Raw genomic sequence first — 18,331 nt, 5'->3', positions numbered from 1 at the left:
TTCTCACCATTAGCCTGCACAACATTGCTGCTAAAGTATCGGCTGTCAGAATATCCAGCCCCTTAAAACCGAAACCACATGGTATGAACACAAGTACACTCAAGCAACGGGAGAAGACTGTTCCACTATGTGTTGAATGTTTGGAAAGTTTTCAAGGCATTTTTAATAGTCTTAATTTTCAGAGGCATGTTACCGCGAGACAAAATTAATGCTGTCAGACCTCAGAGCTCAAAATAGGACTTTTTTTGACAAAGTACAATAAAGTAACTCAAATAGGATAAAAATACATATAATTTCATATTTAAATCAAAGCTTAAAAATAAAACAAACCAAATAGCCAAATAACCAGCAAAGTGCCATATAATAGTCAGTGTTAAGTGGCTTTTGCTTACCCTGAAATGCAAGTCTACGCTCCTCGAGTTTTTCTCGGAGCAGGATCTCGTGCTCATAGCCAACCGAGCTGCGTGTATCTCATAAAGGGTTACCACTTCACCTTTGTGGTCATACACGATAGCAAATCAAAGCACCACAGGGTAAAACAACATCATTGAAAAAGCAGCCGATACATGGAGCAGAATATTTTTAAATATAACATGCAATTATTGTTACCGTTAAACATTTTGAAGCTAAGAAAGGTTATACCTGAAAAATACTAACATCTATTTGGTGTTTCATTTTGTTCATTTTGCAATTGTAGCATAACTTCATCGGCAAAATAATTTAATATGACTGTTCTCTTGAGAATATTTGAGTGAATTAAATACAGCACAAGTCTGGGTAGAGATAATTATATAAAAAATGGTATGAATGTATACTTGCTGATAAAGACTATTTGGAATGACTATGAAAAAATCAAAACCATATGTCTCGTATGTTAGCTGCATTTGATTAAGGAAGAAGAAAAAACTAAAGACACATGTACAGTACATGGTCCAGTTTCTGTGGACTTCAGAAAACACTTTCAATTTTTTTCAACGTACACAGGATAATAAAACAAAAAAGGGGTATTTTCTTTGCCGTACAAGTTATTTTAGTTAATGGAATACACGTGAAGAACTTGCTTGATTGCCGGGAGGCATTTTTGAATGTTTGAACTTTTGGCCGTCTCCCTTGAAAGCTGCCCTTTCAATCCCACAGATTACCGTGAAACTGATCTCATAATTAGTGACCTCAGCATGGGCACCGTCATTACCGTGCAACCTGAGCTGCCTCCCGCTCCCAGCATAATTAACTTGCGCCCACCAACGGCTGTAAACATTTCCCCTCCGGGCCCCTAGCGGGCAAACGGGCAGGGCAGGGCGTGACACACGAATGGACATAGCCAAAAGTGTGATGGGGGGTGGTTGGAGGTGGGAGGGGTATGGGGCACAGCTGGCAAAGGCATGAAGGCAACCTAGCACGTAAGTGGCCTTAAAGTGACAGTACACTTAATGACACTATTTTGTCAAGATTTATGGTGTTGACATTTTAACCTCAAAACTAAATGCCAAATTCTGCAGTCAAATTTGTAATTTCACCAGTAATTTTGGTTTTCACATTTTCAACGTTTTTTGGTGTTTGCTGTAAAAGAGGAATATTATAACGAAGATTACTAAGAGAACAACGAATGGTATTTCCTTCCATTGCATACATCATGTGTATTGGGCCCTAAGAGGGTTAACAAAATATATACAAACTCTAATATTCCCTCCAGCTCACAACAAATTGAAAGCAACTTGTAGAGGAGAATTGTGATGATGACCTACTGAGGTTGAGTTGACGTGCAAGAACATGTATAGAACTGTGGATGAGGGAACACAAAAAAATGTACACGGCAATGGAAAAATGCTAAAAGTCGTCCGAAAAACAGTATTTCCTTTGGTCATATTGAAGAAATAGTTTTGACAAAAAGAGATGGGATAACAGAAAAGATAAAGAGGATCTTATTGCCCTCAAGCAATCCACACAGTGCAATGCCACTACATGAACACAAAGCCTGCAAAAAACAGAGAAAATGCAGAAAAAAAATAGAAGTTGAAAATAAAAAAAAACATGTGATTTGTGGTTAAATGTGACAGAAGCGAGGATACTGCTTAATGCTGTCCACCAGTGGTCCATAACAGCAATCATTCAATGTACACTGCAGAAATGAAAACAACAAAAAACATTGATAAGCATCTAAACATGAATTAGTTTATTTTTGTATAAAATGTGTTTGTGACCAGCCCTCTATTCTGTTGCTCGCTTCCCCTGTTGACGCCACGGGTTAGAAATGCCTTTGTGCAGCAATCAATGCAGTAGCTACTTTGCCCCCTGATAAGAAATGGTCCCGCCATCCATTGATGTGCCACGGCAGATTGCTTGAAGTGTGTAATGAGCCCCCCATGGGAAGGCAGATAGCTTTCAGGTTTACTCTACACCCTGACCCTAGCTCCATGATTACTCGACAAAAAAACATGCAATTCATTAATGTTTAAGGGAAAACCAGAAGCTGCAAACCAAATACCTTAATCTGGTTAATGCCCAACTAATGTAAACATGTAAACAGTCAAACGGTGGGACATTGAATAGAATGCTAATCTGGGATTGACCACTCAAAATGTGAGTAAAAGATGCCTGGGACAGCTGGTGTTCTGACCTGGTACACTTGAGCAGACAACACAGGGTCCGTGATCTGTGATGGATCTTTCAGCATTGCATTCAGGGTTGGCTTGCTGGCTGAAGAAAGGAAACCATTAAAATAATAAATGGTTATTTCTACGATTCTGGACATTTTTGACAATAAAACAGTCTAAACGGTTGATGCATTTGACTTTGACTCCCTCTGATGGCGCAGCCTGCAACTCTGCACCCTCAAAAGCAGTAGCAAAATGTTCAAACCCAAATGGGACAATTCAAACTATATATATATGTAAATGCACACATAAATGTTTATATGTATGTAAATGCATTGCAAATATTTGAGCGGTGCCTATTAGTCAATATAATCATATCGCCAAATGCAAAATCGCCATAATGTCACGAGTGGAACATTAAGATTCGTAAAACACAAAACAACGTTATATTTTATACATGCTGCAATTAGTTATTCTGGTCATGCAGATGCATAAATGTCTCTGAAATCTTAGGACATTTTGCACATGAGAATAAACATTTGTGCATAAACTCTGACCTATACAGTATTATTGTTTTTCAATAACCCTGTCCCTAGTCTGTACAGCCAGGATATTCACACGTAAACATCGCTCAAAACGTGTACACTGCCTCATTCAAGCAGTATAAAAAATACTGTGTTATTGATAAAATGTATATCCAGTGACGTTTTATTGGCAATTTGGGCTATCAATTCCATATTGATCCACATATCTCACTGAAAAAGGATAGCACGCAATGGCTATTGGCATGTTCTATGTGATGTCAAGTAATTTCACTTTTATTTGTCATGTCATCAGCATCCCTGTAAGTTATTTACAGACCTCGATAAGCTTAAACAATGGTAGTGGATTCTGATTATTTTTTTGCAAAATAACAATCTATATTATGCAAAATAGCATTTTATTCACAGAGAGAACAACGTGGTACCATTTTGACTCGCAAAAATGTGGCCATACAGAGTTTGACTGGAAAAGAAAAAATCTGGCAGGAAACATAATTCACTTGTATCTATGCGATAACCAATGCCTTTTTGGCCAATTACAACTATTCTATATTAAGCCGATGTTTTGATGCAAGTGTCGTAGACATTGTCCACTGTAAGGAAAAAAAGCATGTCAGAACATGTTGTAAAACCTAAAACTTCAACATAAATATCATCATCATCAGGGATGTCCAATTCAAGGCTGGATGAAAAACTCTCAAAGCTCTCACAATATCTCATGGTTTCAGGAAGTAAAACACCATCTAGCGCCAGCACATTAGCTGATTGAATCGCTCCATCTACATAGCATAATTAAACCAAACGTATGATAATAAAAACTGCTTCTTTCATGCTCCCATTATTTGCTATGAAGTCCTGAATTTTAGTGTTTAGGTCAATGTCTTTCCTCATTTTAGAAGGCTCTAGCATTAAGTATTTCCACCCACTTCAAATTAAAGATTATTAAAATGTGCACCAACAAGTCATGATGTTGATGAAATTAACCAACTACTAAATAATGTTAAAACACAGCAAAATTGAAATGGGTGCCTGATGCAAAAGTATGCAAAATGTGCAAAGGTGAGATGATGATTGTAAGCTTGGCATTACAGTGAAGAATAAGAGGTGAACATTAGTTTGCAGCCAGTAAATGGTTGAATTTTTTTTTTAAGAATCTAGGAAATAATTCAGAGAACATGATTGACTTGCTTCTAACAGACAAATGCCAGATGAAAAAGATATTTCTGTCGTGAACAAATTCAACACAGGAAGCGATCACGGTCTGGCACAAAAAAAGTTGCACTTCATCGCCAAGGAGGGCAAATCTAATATTAGGCAAAAACAGGATGTAAAATATAAAAATCTAGGTCAAACACTATGCAACAGATTCAAATGTCAAGAGAATAAAAATCATGAAATAGATGTCACCACCATGAATAAAGCAATAACTAGCAGAGTAATTGATTATGCACTGAAAGTAGGGGGAAATATTAAAAAGCAAACAGAGAAAAAACTAATCTAAAACCACGAAGGCCATTTTGAGGAAGAGGAGATATAAAAAAATATCGAGATGCTAAATAAAAAATACGCAAAATTACGTAAAATAATTAGGAACATAATTAGAAACGGTAATAATAATTAAAACAAATAAACCACGTTTTAAGATCCTTTAAAATTATACTAAAACAGGCAATTATAATTTGGACGTGATCATGAAACAAATGTATATTTACACAAAAAATACATGAGTAATGTATTCCGCATTTACCATGCAAATATTTGATGCTGAAGTTAGTCGACTGAGGTTAATTATGCTGCAGGGATAACAGCAAGCCCATTAATTCACACACCCTGAATTCATAGCACAGCACACCCATGGCACCAACAAAATATAGCTTTATGGCCACTTTATTTATCCAACAATTAAGGTGCCATAAACAATTACACCTCTCTCCCTCTTGACAATCTGCAGACAGATCACATGCTGCCTAATGATGTAAACCCATCAGACTAAAAGCTAGTGTTAACAATGTCGTTGAAGTCTATCCAAAATCAAGTGAGAAGAAAAAAAACATGCTAAAGAAAGAAAAGCATTACACTGCATTATACTGTACAGCTATCGGATGGGATGGGGCTATGATTGTGCCGTTTGGCTTGCAGTTTTCTCCGTAATAACCTCAATGGCATCTGTGGAGCCTCACAATTGTGCAATTCCGCCCAGACGGCCTCACATTAACCCTTTTGCCCAGTCGCCTGCACTCAGCAACACCATTTAATCAAGATTTGGGTCAGTCAACTAGCTTTTTAAAAAAGACGCTCCCATAACCTGAAGCTACAAATAAAAAAAATGGTATGCACCTGGGACCCAGGTAGAAATTATCAGTTAAAATTGGGATTTAATTTGTACTCCAAGATTACCTTAAAGGCATTCTTTGTGCAGTCAGGGGTAAAGAATTAAGAAAAACTGCATGACTGAAGGTGTTAAGGCGGTGCTTAGGGCAGCCAGAGCAAGAACAGCGCGTGACAAATGATAATGGGGAATCAATACGCGAGAAGATATCAAGCAGCTGAGCTTATGAAGCTGGGAGACAAATTGCTGGCCTACAACGCTCATTTCCCTTAACAAAGTCAACATTGCACTTTTTTACACCGTGTTGAAGGAAAATCAAAGAGCCTTGCCGGGCTGGTAATATTACCGACTTTTTCACTCTAATGGCGTTTTGATTGATTTCCCCCACCCCACCCCCTCACCCTAATGGTAGTTGTATAGATTTTGGAATGCTTTCGTAAAATAGCTGTGTGGGGTAAACATCCCAGAAGGCAAAAAAGTCAACAATATGAGGCATTTTTGTGAGCAGCTAAAAACTGGAAGCCGGTAACACAGCTGATTCACCATGAAAAAAAATGCAATGCAATGCCAATCCAAAAAAACCCTTTATAGTCATTCTCATGATGGCGAGGATAAGGGCCTAAGGCTTTTTTTTAAGAGAGTAAAAGTCTGACCTTGCAGCTGACATTGCAAGCTTTTGCACTCCTAGTTTAGGCAACAGCTGTACACAACTAATAAATCAAGCACGTTGAAATAGGTAACTTATCATCAGTAGAAAGCTACGCAGTTTGGTGAAAAGAGCTGGCTTGCAATAAAAAGAGCAGAAATCGTTCTGGGTCACTTTGACCAATGAAATGTGCCGTTAAGCCGGCGTGCAGTTTTTAGCTTTAAAAATCTCATTTACGAGGTGAGGCAGAGGATAATGCTTGCTTTGAACGGTATGATTGTCTGGCCCGCGCGCGCGGTCTCATAAACTCTCAGCTAATCTGACGTCCCAGCTTCCAAGCGGTGAGGGGCTGTCGCCCACTCATTTGTCTTCCTTTCTTTTTCGCCGCCGCCACCTTTTATCGGCACAGTGCAGCCCTGTTCATTTTTTACTAGACAATTTATCATGTTTTGTTTGAGGGGAAAATGCTTTCTTTTAAATATTTTGCACTTTTTTTTGCAGGTTAAGCCGAACATATGGAAGGAAGGAGTTCAAGCAAAATTGCATAGTGCAGGCCAACATAAATAATAAAAATGGAATTTCAGTATCTAACAAAGCATCACAATTGATGCGATGGATAATAAAAATGCTGAAAGTCATTTTACAAGCAAAGAGCACGCATTTATGACCGCAGACTCAAAGGTGGCCCACAGTGGGGACTAACAGCATCCACAAAGCACAACCACTGCTCCTGTTATCTATTCAGAAATATTTATTTTTCTGTTATATATATAATTTCTTGCAATGAAAAGGCTCAAATCTGTATTGTTGGCTACCACGACCAGTATTTTCAGTCCGAGGCCAAAATTGAAATGCAGGTACCATTGCATTTTTAATTTCTTCAACTACAAGGTTACAATACTTAATCTTCTTTAAAAAAAATGGCCACAATCTAGAATTCCATAATGCCAGAATAATAAATTACTGTAGTTATTACTTTTTTATGCATGCATATTCTACGATATGTGCTGGATGGTTTTTTACATTTTTTTGCAAGAGTTCTTGTAGGTAATTTAGGAAGCAGTAACAAATGAGAACCTCCATTACCGGTGACGCCGATGAAATTTTTCAACTTGTTTATTAATTAAAGGATACGCATGGTCCTTTCTCACACGGGCGCTGAACCACAAAACTGCTCATCCATCACACCTTTCAGACATAATGGTGTGTGTTGATTGGGAGCCTTTATGATGAATCTCAGGGCATGCAGGTTAGAGAATATTAGGGGACATTTACATAAAGTGGATGGGTCTAGTATTGATGGAACCCTACGTGATAAATGGGATGTTCAAATATCAGCAGACAGTCTCGCTATCTGTCTACCTGCAGCAGCCCTCATTAGATTCCCAAATCGACTCTGGTTTAATTTGTCCTTCACCAGCCAACGCGGCTGCCGACTCAAATCTCGATTATTTATAAAGAAACATTTAGCAACTGCCACCTCAATCTCCTTCCCATCTGCTATTTCTGACAGCCGCTGGGTTCTTTGGCAATACCACAAGATCAAATGTGTTAGAATTATTCCATCATTTTCAACCAACCACGTTTTACTCACTTACGAAAGGATTTACTTCATAATCTATCACGTTTATTGATATTGTATAGTAATTTGCTCAGTCAGTGTTTGCAATACCAATAGTCAAGGTTGTAAAGGTTGTATACCATTAAAAAGCTTCACGCAATGCAAACCAGTATATTTTAGGGTTGTCAAATTTGCGAGCTGCAATTTACAATGTTCACAATTACACACAGAAAGCAGCTATCCACACCCTCTGGGAAAGTGGATGTTAAATAAATGGTGCAGTAAATATTACTATGGTACAGAGAAACCAATGTTTACCTAAAGGTTACTGTTTAGGATTTTTTTGGTATATTCTCGGTGGACATGAATGAACAGAAATTGCTTCAACAAACCACAAACCAAGTATTGAGTTTTCTAATGAGTAAAACAAAGCAAAGCAAACGCAAAGTCACAATGCAATCAGCTTCTCTTGCAATGTTTGCATGTCAGCATTTTATAGCAAGCAACACATCAGCAGGTTGTCAGTGGGCACAATCCCAAAGCAACAGCTATAGCTCCAAGTCCCCATCCCAACATTAATGAAAATTAAAATGACCGGCACGGTGCACACATCCTGGATTATTAAACCAGGCGATAATTTCCCTTCCGGGCGAGACAGTATCGATCTATTTAGGCTAGCGAGGATGAAATAATTGTAACTAGGGAGAGAGGTGATGGATGCTTCTGCCAATAATGCTGAGCGGTTCTCTTTTGCTAATTGCCATGGAATACAATTATCTCATCTTTGTTTCATAATGGAAACACATTACACAACTCCAATATCCAGAGGAAAATTTCATGATTTCACAACAGAGCTGTGTGGATTGAATTTTATTTTCAATCGGTGGATGCATTTGTTACCTATTCACTATAGAAGCAGAAACAAAATAATAATTGCATGTTAAAAAACTAAAACAGCACAGTATAGTTTCATCACAAGGCGATTAATGTATTATTAAATCACAACTACATGAGTAAGTTTACATATAAAGTGTAAAAAACATGCAAATATCGTGTGCACATAAATACAGGGTGCTATTGATATTATTTGCTATTGCTAATATGAATACTCGTAACAAATATAACATCACTTATTCATTAAAAAATATATGGAATTACGTATTTATTTGTATATATATGATTCTGAAACTAGACCATCTTTCTCTCTACAGGATATTGCACATAAACGTTATTTTGACACATGTACGCACACCTTCTCTATGATATAATTTGAAGGTTGACTATGACAAATGACACTATAAGCCAGGAAACTGAGCACAACAGACAACTATTTTAATCTTCTTCATGATTAAATTGAAGTAGCAACATGCTGATCTCATGTAATTTCCTCATAAAGTGTCAAAGCCGATTAGTCGCAAGACAATTTGTGTGCACCGCAGGTAAACTAAATAAAATATAAGTTGATCAAGCACATTTTATGTAAACGAACTAAAACATAATAGAAATGGAAAATGAGATTTAGAAACCGGGCTTGGTTGTGAAAAAGCACTTTACTCATCATTACCAAAAACCTTCAAATGTATTAAAAAAAATAAGGCAACACTTCAACTTTTTGCTTTTGACTAAAATTACATGGCTCAGGATCTAACAGAAAAGCTGGTCATACTACATTTTAAAATCTTTATTCTTAACATCTGTAGAATCAAGAAAAAACCTTCAACATTTCTGTCTCATTTTCAGTCACTATTTATTATGCTCACAACCATTAAAGGTGTGAACAATCAAGGTTGTATTATCAACGATAAGCAAATAAGACCCAGAGCGGATTGGTCAGCAATGAAATGACATTCATTTTTGTTAGTTATATTCTAGAATGTGGCTCATAAAAAAGAAAAAGGCTTATACAATATGCTTTTCAGTAGGTGGTTTAACCTAGTCCTTAAGGAAAATAAAGAAAAAAAACGGTCAGCATTGTGAACTTTGGTCATCAATGTGCAAAAGTACAAGGTAAATAGGGTATTTTCCAAAGATGTTTTTCATCTGAAAAACAAATACATATCATTAGATTTTTTCTTGACCTACTGTTTATGGAACAAAATAAAATCATATAACGGTTGTCTTTTTTTCCTGGTGAATGTGGAAATGTGGAATCGTGTTTGCTTGTATTGTGTCTACCTCTTATGACCTTTCATGTGAAATAGCAATTTGTATTCAAAATTCGAGAAATACTTAACATGAAAGTGATGTATGGCTTCTTCATGACATCAAGAATATAACATTAGTTGCAGCATTTTCTTTTTTGATAAATGTATTATACTTATAAAAGATACCAAAAACCAAGCTAGAAAGGCAGTCCATTAAGGGAGCCCCAATTTTGTTGGGAAATTCAAATGTGTCAAAAATGTGTGCAAGGAAAAACATAAATGCACTTACAGACACATATGTTGTGTGCATACTCACACCCACACTTGTGTTCTACTCATACAAATATAAATGATAGCACAATTTCTTGAAGTATTTGCTGCAAAATATTGGTACTGCTAAGCTATGACTTAAGTTTATCATTCATCAGTATAGGGGTCCATGATGTTCTTGACAACATGGGAAGTGTCCAGATGGACATTTTTTTCGTAAATAAAAATAATTTGCAGCTCTATTAAAGATAAGATAGACAAGTTAAGTTGTACTCCATACCCCAGATCACACATTAATGCACTCACCTGCTTCTCCTTTGGTGGAGATAATAAACATTTCCAAAATAATCCGGGCCATCAAGGCTGGGGAGAAATCAACCTGAAAAAGAAAAGTATATTTGAGGTCCCAATGTTGTCATCAGTAGTCTTTCGAAACATATGAAATACTTAAATTTGGGAAATTACTCACCTCACTCATGTATGCAGAAATGGGAAGAATCTTATGAAATATATAATGGGCTTCATTATGAAAAAAGTATAGTCAGTGGAATAAGAGTTTTTAAAATTGTCGTTTTTTAGTAACTTATTTAAGTACTGCTAAGCTATGTACTTGTTTTTTTAATAGAAAAAAAACTTTAAATAATTGTTCAAATGCACAGGTGCTTTGCAAAACAATGATACATCTTTGATAAACCTGTAGTGAAACCTATATTCCATCTAGCTAAATGATAAGTGATTACATGCATACATATAAGTGAATTACTTTCAAATGCAGAGTGAGCATTTTGTTTGTGCATTAAAAAAACAATTGTCTTCGAAACAACTGATCTACTGCAAAGAAAACTGCACTACCACAGCATCAACTGTGTATTCTTTGTTCAAACACAGGAGGGAAACTAAAGCCCGCTTCCTTTTGCCATTCTCTCGAGCCAGGCAATAGGCAAGCCCTTGCATGTTTCAAAATATCGCTGAGTTTACCTCCCTGTTTTCATCCTGTCTCATTAATTTTTCATGAGGCCCTGCGAGTTAATGTCCCTGTCTCGCCTGGGCGTACGCAGCTAGAGACCCCGCTGACACCGCCGTGCTTCCTGGATTTTTACTTACAGCGCTCTCTGCACTTAGGGCAAGGCTTATGGAAAACGATCGTGTGCATGATATGCCCAGGGAATTTTAATTTCCACCATGTACTCTGTTTTCTGATTCTTGTGTCAAGCTATTGTGCTTGCTCATATGTTCTTTTTTTGACAAACTGCTCGCTGAAATAATACATATAAACTATCAACACAGTATTCGATTTTAATATGACTGTTAAACATTTTTAATTATGAAATGTTATGATACTGAGCTCATGAGGTACGTAATATTACAGCGTAAATCAATTTAAATAGCCTCCTATATCAATTTCAAAAACTTTACAGGTGACAAAGTAATTTCGCAGGGTTATATTTGAATGCATTATAGATATGCATATATATTCAGCGATTTCAACACAACGATAAAACCCATCAGAACTGACACACTGTAAAACACGAGATGTCATCTGTTATTAAACAATGAGAGATTTAATATTTATTTTGTGTCTCTTGGGCTAAGTCAAGGGTTGCATTATTACCAAGAGATAGTATTAAGAAGCATTTTACAAGCAGAAAATTGATATTTTGAAGCATGAGTAAAGTAACGTGGAAATATCACACGTTAACCGTTAATACTAGCTCGAGCATCTTTCAATGTAACGTTTCTATGACATGATGCTTATGTCAGCATGCCCCCAAAAAAACTGGTCTGTGCCTGGTGCTGTAAACATGAAAAATATAAAGTAAATGCAATTACTGCATTTTGTTTAAATGCATGTTTTCCAGTCAGAAAATGTTTGATTCATGTTAACCATATGGTATTTTGCAGTGTTTGGCACAATGTTTACAGGATTGTTGACAACGTTAAATACAAGTGCATTTTTAATACCAATGATCATGACCAATAACAATTACAAGGGTTAGATTATTGTACCAAATTGTTAATCATCTATCTACTTAAAAACAAATCGTGCAATTGTAATAAAATAATAAAAATATTGCATGGACATCAGATTCTCAGTTAATGCTCTAACACTTCTCGTGTAGGCTTTAAATCAAACTGCTATTGTAGGAAAATTATTTTACCTCATTTGCCAGATCCACAATAACAGCAGCCAGTGGCTGCTTTTCGACTCCACTCTTATACCTGTATACAATTAGAAAACAGAAGCATGTTTCAAAGCGATACATTTGTATTTCGTGGAGATGTGCTTTTTCTAACATGTATTTTTTACCTATTCGAATATAAATTTTAACAAGGCAAAATATGGACTTGAAAACTTTAGTTGAAGGTTAGCAGCGGGGCGATGTGAGTATCCGCACTACTGATCACACTGTACATCCGGTGCGTCGCACAAGCCCTGAAGGTCAGACTGCAGGATAGCAGCAGCAGGGTTTCCATCAGGATGAAATCATCGGCTCTCACTGTTTTCCCTGGCGGGTCACTGTAACATGACTTGCCTTCCCTGGCTCCTGAGGTGGCACCACAATTTATCAGATCCCAGCCTTTATCTCAGCCCTGGGTGCTATTACATTTCAGTGCGTTCCACTGAATATAAATCCCATGCGCTTGTTATGGGCACATTGATAGGGAAGAACCCCACTCCTGAGTATCCACGAAAGTGACTTTATGTGACAGCTTCAGAGCCTCCTGAGTCTTTGAAATTTTGAACAGAAAAGAATCAATCACTTCAGGTAAAAAAGAAGAAAAAAAATCCTTGATTTATTCGGTGCTAAAAGGTCAAGAGAAAAAAGAACGCATTAGTAGGAAAAGGGTTAATCGATATGATCAAGAACAGCAGAAATGAATGAAAACGAGCAGAACAACATCCAAACCACATAACTTATAAGAAGCAGTTATTTGATAGAAAATTCGACCTATTTAACAGCTGGATCAATACCGAAGCTTTTATGGGAAGAAATAAAATATGATCGGCGTAGGTTATATTGCAGCAGCAAACCCATTATAAGGGAAAGCCCCAGCTGTGATCATACCGAGGGTTATTTCAGGCAGGGTCTGGGAGGGCCAATAGCACTCCGGTACCCTCTAGTGAGTCTGCAAGGTCATACCTTTGATAGTAATACTCCATGACCTCCGGCATATGGTGTCGTGCATAGGATTTCTTCATACGCTTCTGTATTGATTTTGATATAAAAAATAGATGGTTAACAGACTTAACAGTAGCATCATTGAAGTCTATTTTCTAAGGCATTATATCCTTGGGCCAAAATGAAATCTGTACAGTGAGAACATTTCTTGTACAATGTCATAATGTGAGGCATTATGAAATTCATGAGTTCCATATAATTTTATTTTTGAAATATCTCTAGCGTACCACAGTACATTTTTGTATGAAAGTGACGAGGACAATTGGGACCATAAACCATGGCAAATGCATCAGCACAGTTAACGATTTTTATAACTGCGGCTCTTTCCCTGTGTAACGTTCCGTAATCTTTAATTTAGCTTCTTCATTGACATTCTCCCAAGGAGCACGCCTAGAGATACCTTTAAAACCGCAATCTAAATCGAATTTTCCTTCCGGGCCCGGCCTCCTGACTGATACCTGTCACCGGATGATAAATGACTCAATTTGCTTTGTAATACCGCCTTCTGTCACTGTGGCCCTGGCCATTCATCATCATCCCTGTCAGTGGCACAAAGTCGCCCTGACAGGGGAAGTTGGCAGCCAGTTACTGCACAACACTAGGCCGACACGGGGAAATCGCAGGATGTTAGCATAATAATGGGGGCCGCGAGTGATGCATTATCTGTCGCTGCCAATAAGCCGAGGCCTCATCTGCAGCCGGGCAGATGGGCACACCAAAACGGGCAGGCTAGCGGAAGGGGCGCCTGGCCAGGGTTTCTGCTGCCCGTGAGGAGGCTGGACGCACATGCCGCCAGCATGGAACCGATCGAACGGAGCCGGTGGTTCAATTACACCCCGACGCAGGGACATTCATCATTCAATTAGACAACTGTCAGGATTGACAAAAGGAGAAAACTTCCAACCTGATACTCCAGGGAGAAGATGCTCAATAGCGTGGCCTGGGCATGGCTGCAAGAAAACACAAAGGGCAGAGTCAGCAATAATGGTTTTGCTGGAAATACCTTATTACAACAGGTTCTGCATTTAAAATATGGTATTCTCATATATTGTGCCAGTTTTCTTGATTTTTAAGTATTTAAAGGTTTACTAATTTTTCCCCAATCGTCCATCCAATCTAATGCCATTATGCAGTAAATACTTGCTTCCTTTTCTGAACATTGCCATCAAGTTTAATTAGAAATATGCAATACGGCAAATAAGCAATGTTAATATTTTTTAGTTATATTGACTCAAGTCTAGATTCAAGATAGATTGGAACGTATTGTTAAAAATAATGAAATTACTGCACATTCATTTCATTAAATTAAATATGATTACGTTTTGACTACAGTCATTTCACATCAATTTTTTTAATATATACGCTTGAAAACAACATATATAATGTTTCCTGCCACCACTCAACGGCCACGATGCTCATTAGATTGTATGTCCTTTCCAGGATTCTCTAGATGCCGTAACGGCTGTTCTCCCACGACAGAAAAAGCCATGTCCTATTGTTGTTGGCAGTATTCATTGGGGGAGGTATTCGCTCACGGCACACAATCCCCACAGAGAGCTTGCACCTCTCGTTTTCTCCAGAATAATTGGCGCCGAGTACAGCTGGCGATGAGACCTCAAGAGAGAATGAGTGGTGGTGAGCAAGCAAGCAAAAGGTTTCTGCGTGTAGCCAAGGGAGGCGCCGTGTAGGCATATCAAGTGCATGGCAGAGCAACAGACCCAGCTCTAACAGCCTAGGCTGTGTTCATCCTGGCCACTGCTCTTCCCAAGAGACACATTACAGTCACTTGAATATAAAAAACCCAACATGCTCCCCAACACATTTATGTCAGCTTGCAAATATTCTGTTGTTGCTTGGTCTATTTCAAAATACAATGCAAATGTTTTATTTATATATATATCGCATGCAAGGTGGGTGTAGGACCGCTCTGTGTTTTGATCAGGGGTAAATAAATGTCACTTGAAAACATCCCTTTAATAAGACAGGTTGACTCAGGGCAGATGGCTGGGGCCCTGCACCCCTTTCCACAAGAGTTCAGGCCCCAGCACAGACTGCAGGTAATTTACGGTGACCTTGGCGGCCTCAGGGTCCTCCTTCACTGCCAGCCTGATCCCAGTATTCCAAGCGCGTTGTCCCTCCGACCACAATACCAAAGCAACTATGGCCCTTTTACACCAGTAAAAAAAAACATATACCGTTAATATGCAAATGTTTAGATATAATTTAGCTCATATGGGTTATTCAACGTGGTTGAACGGTTTATCTCGCGTTAAGCAAGATTGTATGGCTCTAACCTTTGGAACTCTCTACTGTATGTAAATATGGAACTATAAAAATATTGTTTTCAAATTATATTATAAACGTAATTCTAATATTTCATTTTCTAATTAAACAAAAAAAGCCTATGAAATTCCTCTTATTCATACACCTATTATCCGATACTCCATTTATCCATGTCCCTGAATATATCCGCTAAAATCATCCTATTATATAAGCGTGCCCAGCTGAAAGTGCTAGCCCATCCTATTATCGGAGTCTTTGCGCGGATAAATCACCCAGGGGTCTGCCAGAAGCACTAACCTCATATTACCCCAGCCTTCACACGGATAAGTGACCCGGAAGTGGTGGCAAATTAATCCAATTGTGCGTGTTTATTCCAAAATCGCGTGGATAGCATAATGGCAATATTTTTGTTGCAGATAAACAGGGATAACGGGATCGATCCCCCCATATCAAATCCACCAAGAGGCGTTTCAGTGTAACTCTTATCTTGTGGTTGAGTACTTAACAGTGTGACTCCTCGGGCTGTAAATTTCATATTTAATGTACTTGTGAATGAATCATTTTAAGTCATGGTTAAGCCTGCAGTCATAACTAGAGAAGTGCTTCTATAGACATTGAAATGTAAGTGCTGTTAATGGTGTCACTTGAGTACTATATAACTTGTTTGACCAGAACTTTAAAGTATGTTTCCCCTCTCAAGCACGTTTGAGCCAGGGACCACACCACCAAGTATCTATATTCTTGCTGTGGATTTCACACCTGGTGACGATTGCTTGTGTTGCAGTCGAAACGTCGTGAGAATTGTATTGTTTTATATTTTTATTATTTCCCTTCTACGTGACTTTACCGAAAGAACCAAGCGTATGAATCCCCGCAGTCACAAAAGCTTTAAATCAAAATGTTTTCCACTATTTAAACATGTTGTATGTACTGTAGAGGTTGTGAACTGCTGTGATGAAGGGTGTTTGAAAAGGTCAACATTGTTGTGACTTTACAAAATTACCAAGTTTGTTTACTGACGTGTTATCTGCATATAATAAAAAAAGAAAAGTCACTTATAAACACCAAGCGAATTTTCCGCGCTTGCACGTGTAATGCCTTGTTTTTGGCAGTCCCCTGTTGGGTGAGGGGCTTCATCCACGAACGTGCGGGTGATGTTGGTTATTTGACCAAAAGGTGTCAGTTTTGTTGCCAGATAAAAGGGTAAAAAAACAATTATAATATTTTGCTACTGGCAAAGGAGGTTCCAATGGTGTATTTGACCATACTTCACCACGCTTGTCACTGTCGTTTGGTGAAGGCAGAGGGCACATAGCAGCCCAGCACAACAAATGACTGCTGCACTGCCCCCTGCCGTTCACCACGTTGCTTACTTAGATTACTTTAAAGTGGAATAGGAGAAAAACAATGATCCAGGTAATCGCTAGAAACGTCATTTCCATCCCTGCTCAATCCACTGCTGGATGAATGCAAACGCAATACATTTGTGTTGATACTGCCTCTAAATCCAACATCATACTCCGCAACATTGAATATTGCATTGTGCTGCGTAAGTAACTGCAGTTGTACACCAACGAAATAGTTTCAATATCAACATAAAAGTGATAAATTATCATTTATTTCGTGTCATCTTACCTTGGGAATTTCTCTATTAACGCTTGAATACATCGCCGTACCGGTCGCAGTGGCTCAACGAACGCAACTATCTCTTTGTATTCCGCAAGTTTCATTTCTTTGGCAACGTTTAAACACGTATTAACAACTATCATTAACTCGTTTATTTAATGTATCACATTGTTTAAGTTTTACAGAGAAAGCCGCATACAAACACGAGCCGGCCCGGCGTCACGCATTACGGACAGAACGCGTTCAGGATCTTATGATGTATTTATCAACAATACGCAATGACAATTACATAGGCGCAGTAGTTATAATGTGCAGACAGTGGTGCTTTACGCAAAAGATGTATACTTTTAAGAGGTAAATATCTGCGGGGCCTAGCCTCACGACGACGGTGAAGATCTCTCACTCTCTCTACCCGCCCGTCTCCTCAGCCGCACTCGACTCTCTCTCTCTACCCGCCTCCCACGAGGTGACAGCGAGGGGAATGGACGAGAAAGAAAGAAGGAGACGAAGAAAGAGCGGCACCGCCACCGAGGTTCAGGCCTCGTCATCAGCTCTGCGGCAACTGGGGATGGAGAGGCGGGGGGTGGGGGCGGGGGGTAAACAAACGCGCGCGCTCGCAAAAAAAGCGCGGGAGCAGCAACGCCTTCTCCCATTGGCCACTCGGGTGGAGACCCTCAGTGTGTGCGAAGAGCGGAAGCCAATCAGCGCGCGTTTGGCTGCAGTGCCCCGGAGGTGGGGGAGGGGGTATGTGGTTCCGCCGCCGCCCCGCCCCCTACTGACACACGTGTTCGCAATGTCGCTGTGCTGAGTGTTAGAAGCGGTAGTGATACATCCACTTGGATGAATAAAAACTATATTTTATTGTGATTCTTCGGATTTTCACTTCCCCGAGTGCATTTGTTCTCATCATCGGCCATGGTCTATCCACTGCTGGGTTAAGGCATCCGCGCACTGCCGCCAGCCTTCAGGGTGATGCCACAGTCCCGTTTTGGACCTGCTAATGAACTATTATAATGTAATCTCGTCGCTCCATCTCTGCAGTGGTTGTCCTTTTGGTCGTTCTCTCCTTCCATTCCATTAGCAGTCTCGGCCATTGGCAGTCGTCCCTTTCACATACCGTGTCAATCCATACAGCTTTACCCCATATTCTTGTA

General features: G+C 38.8%; 1 protein-coding gene across 5 annotated transcripts in view; it reads right to left on the bottom strand.

Moving 5' to 3' along the window:
* CDIN1 (CDAN1 interacting nuclease 1) overlaps window positions 1-17,741 on the bottom strand; it is a 28,942-nt gene extending 11,201 nt beyond the window's left edge. The window contains exons 1-8 of one of the 5 annotated variants that reach the window (XM_078872087.1): window positions 17,187-17,741; window positions 14,173-14,218; window positions 13,230-13,294; window positions 12,246-12,306; window positions 10,393-10,465; window positions 2,618-2,697; window positions 2,070-2,119; window positions 393-460 (exon numbers count right to left, since the gene is read on the bottom strand). In XM_078872087.1, the coding sequence (XP_078728213.1) occupies window positions 393-460; window positions 2,070-2,119; window positions 2,618-2,697; window positions 10,393-10,465; window positions 12,246-12,306; window positions 13,230-13,294; window positions 14,173-14,218; window positions 17,187-17,320 (577 nt within the window). In that variant the 5' untranslated portion in view covers window positions 17,321-17,741. The remainder of the gene's footprint in view (window positions 1-392; window positions 461-2,069; window positions 2,120-2,617; window positions 2,698-10,392; window positions 10,466-12,245; window positions 12,307-13,229; window positions 13,295-14,172; window positions 14,219-17,186) is intronic. The other 4 variants (XM_078872088.1, XM_078872089.1, XM_078872090.1 and 1 more) reach the window with 4 other exon arrangements.
* Between the last annotated feature and the right edge of the window lie 590 nt (window positions 17,742-18,331).

This window comes from Lampetra fluviatilis, chromosome 33 (genome assembly GCF_964198595.1).
Source record: "Lampetra fluviatilis chromosome 33, kcLamFluv1.1, whole genome shotgun sequence".
Lineage (NCBI taxonomy): Eukaryota > Metazoa > Chordata > Hyperoartia > Petromyzontiformes > Petromyzontidae > Lampetra > Lampetra fluviatilis.
This window is presented reverse-complemented; position numbering and strand designations above follow the sequence as displayed.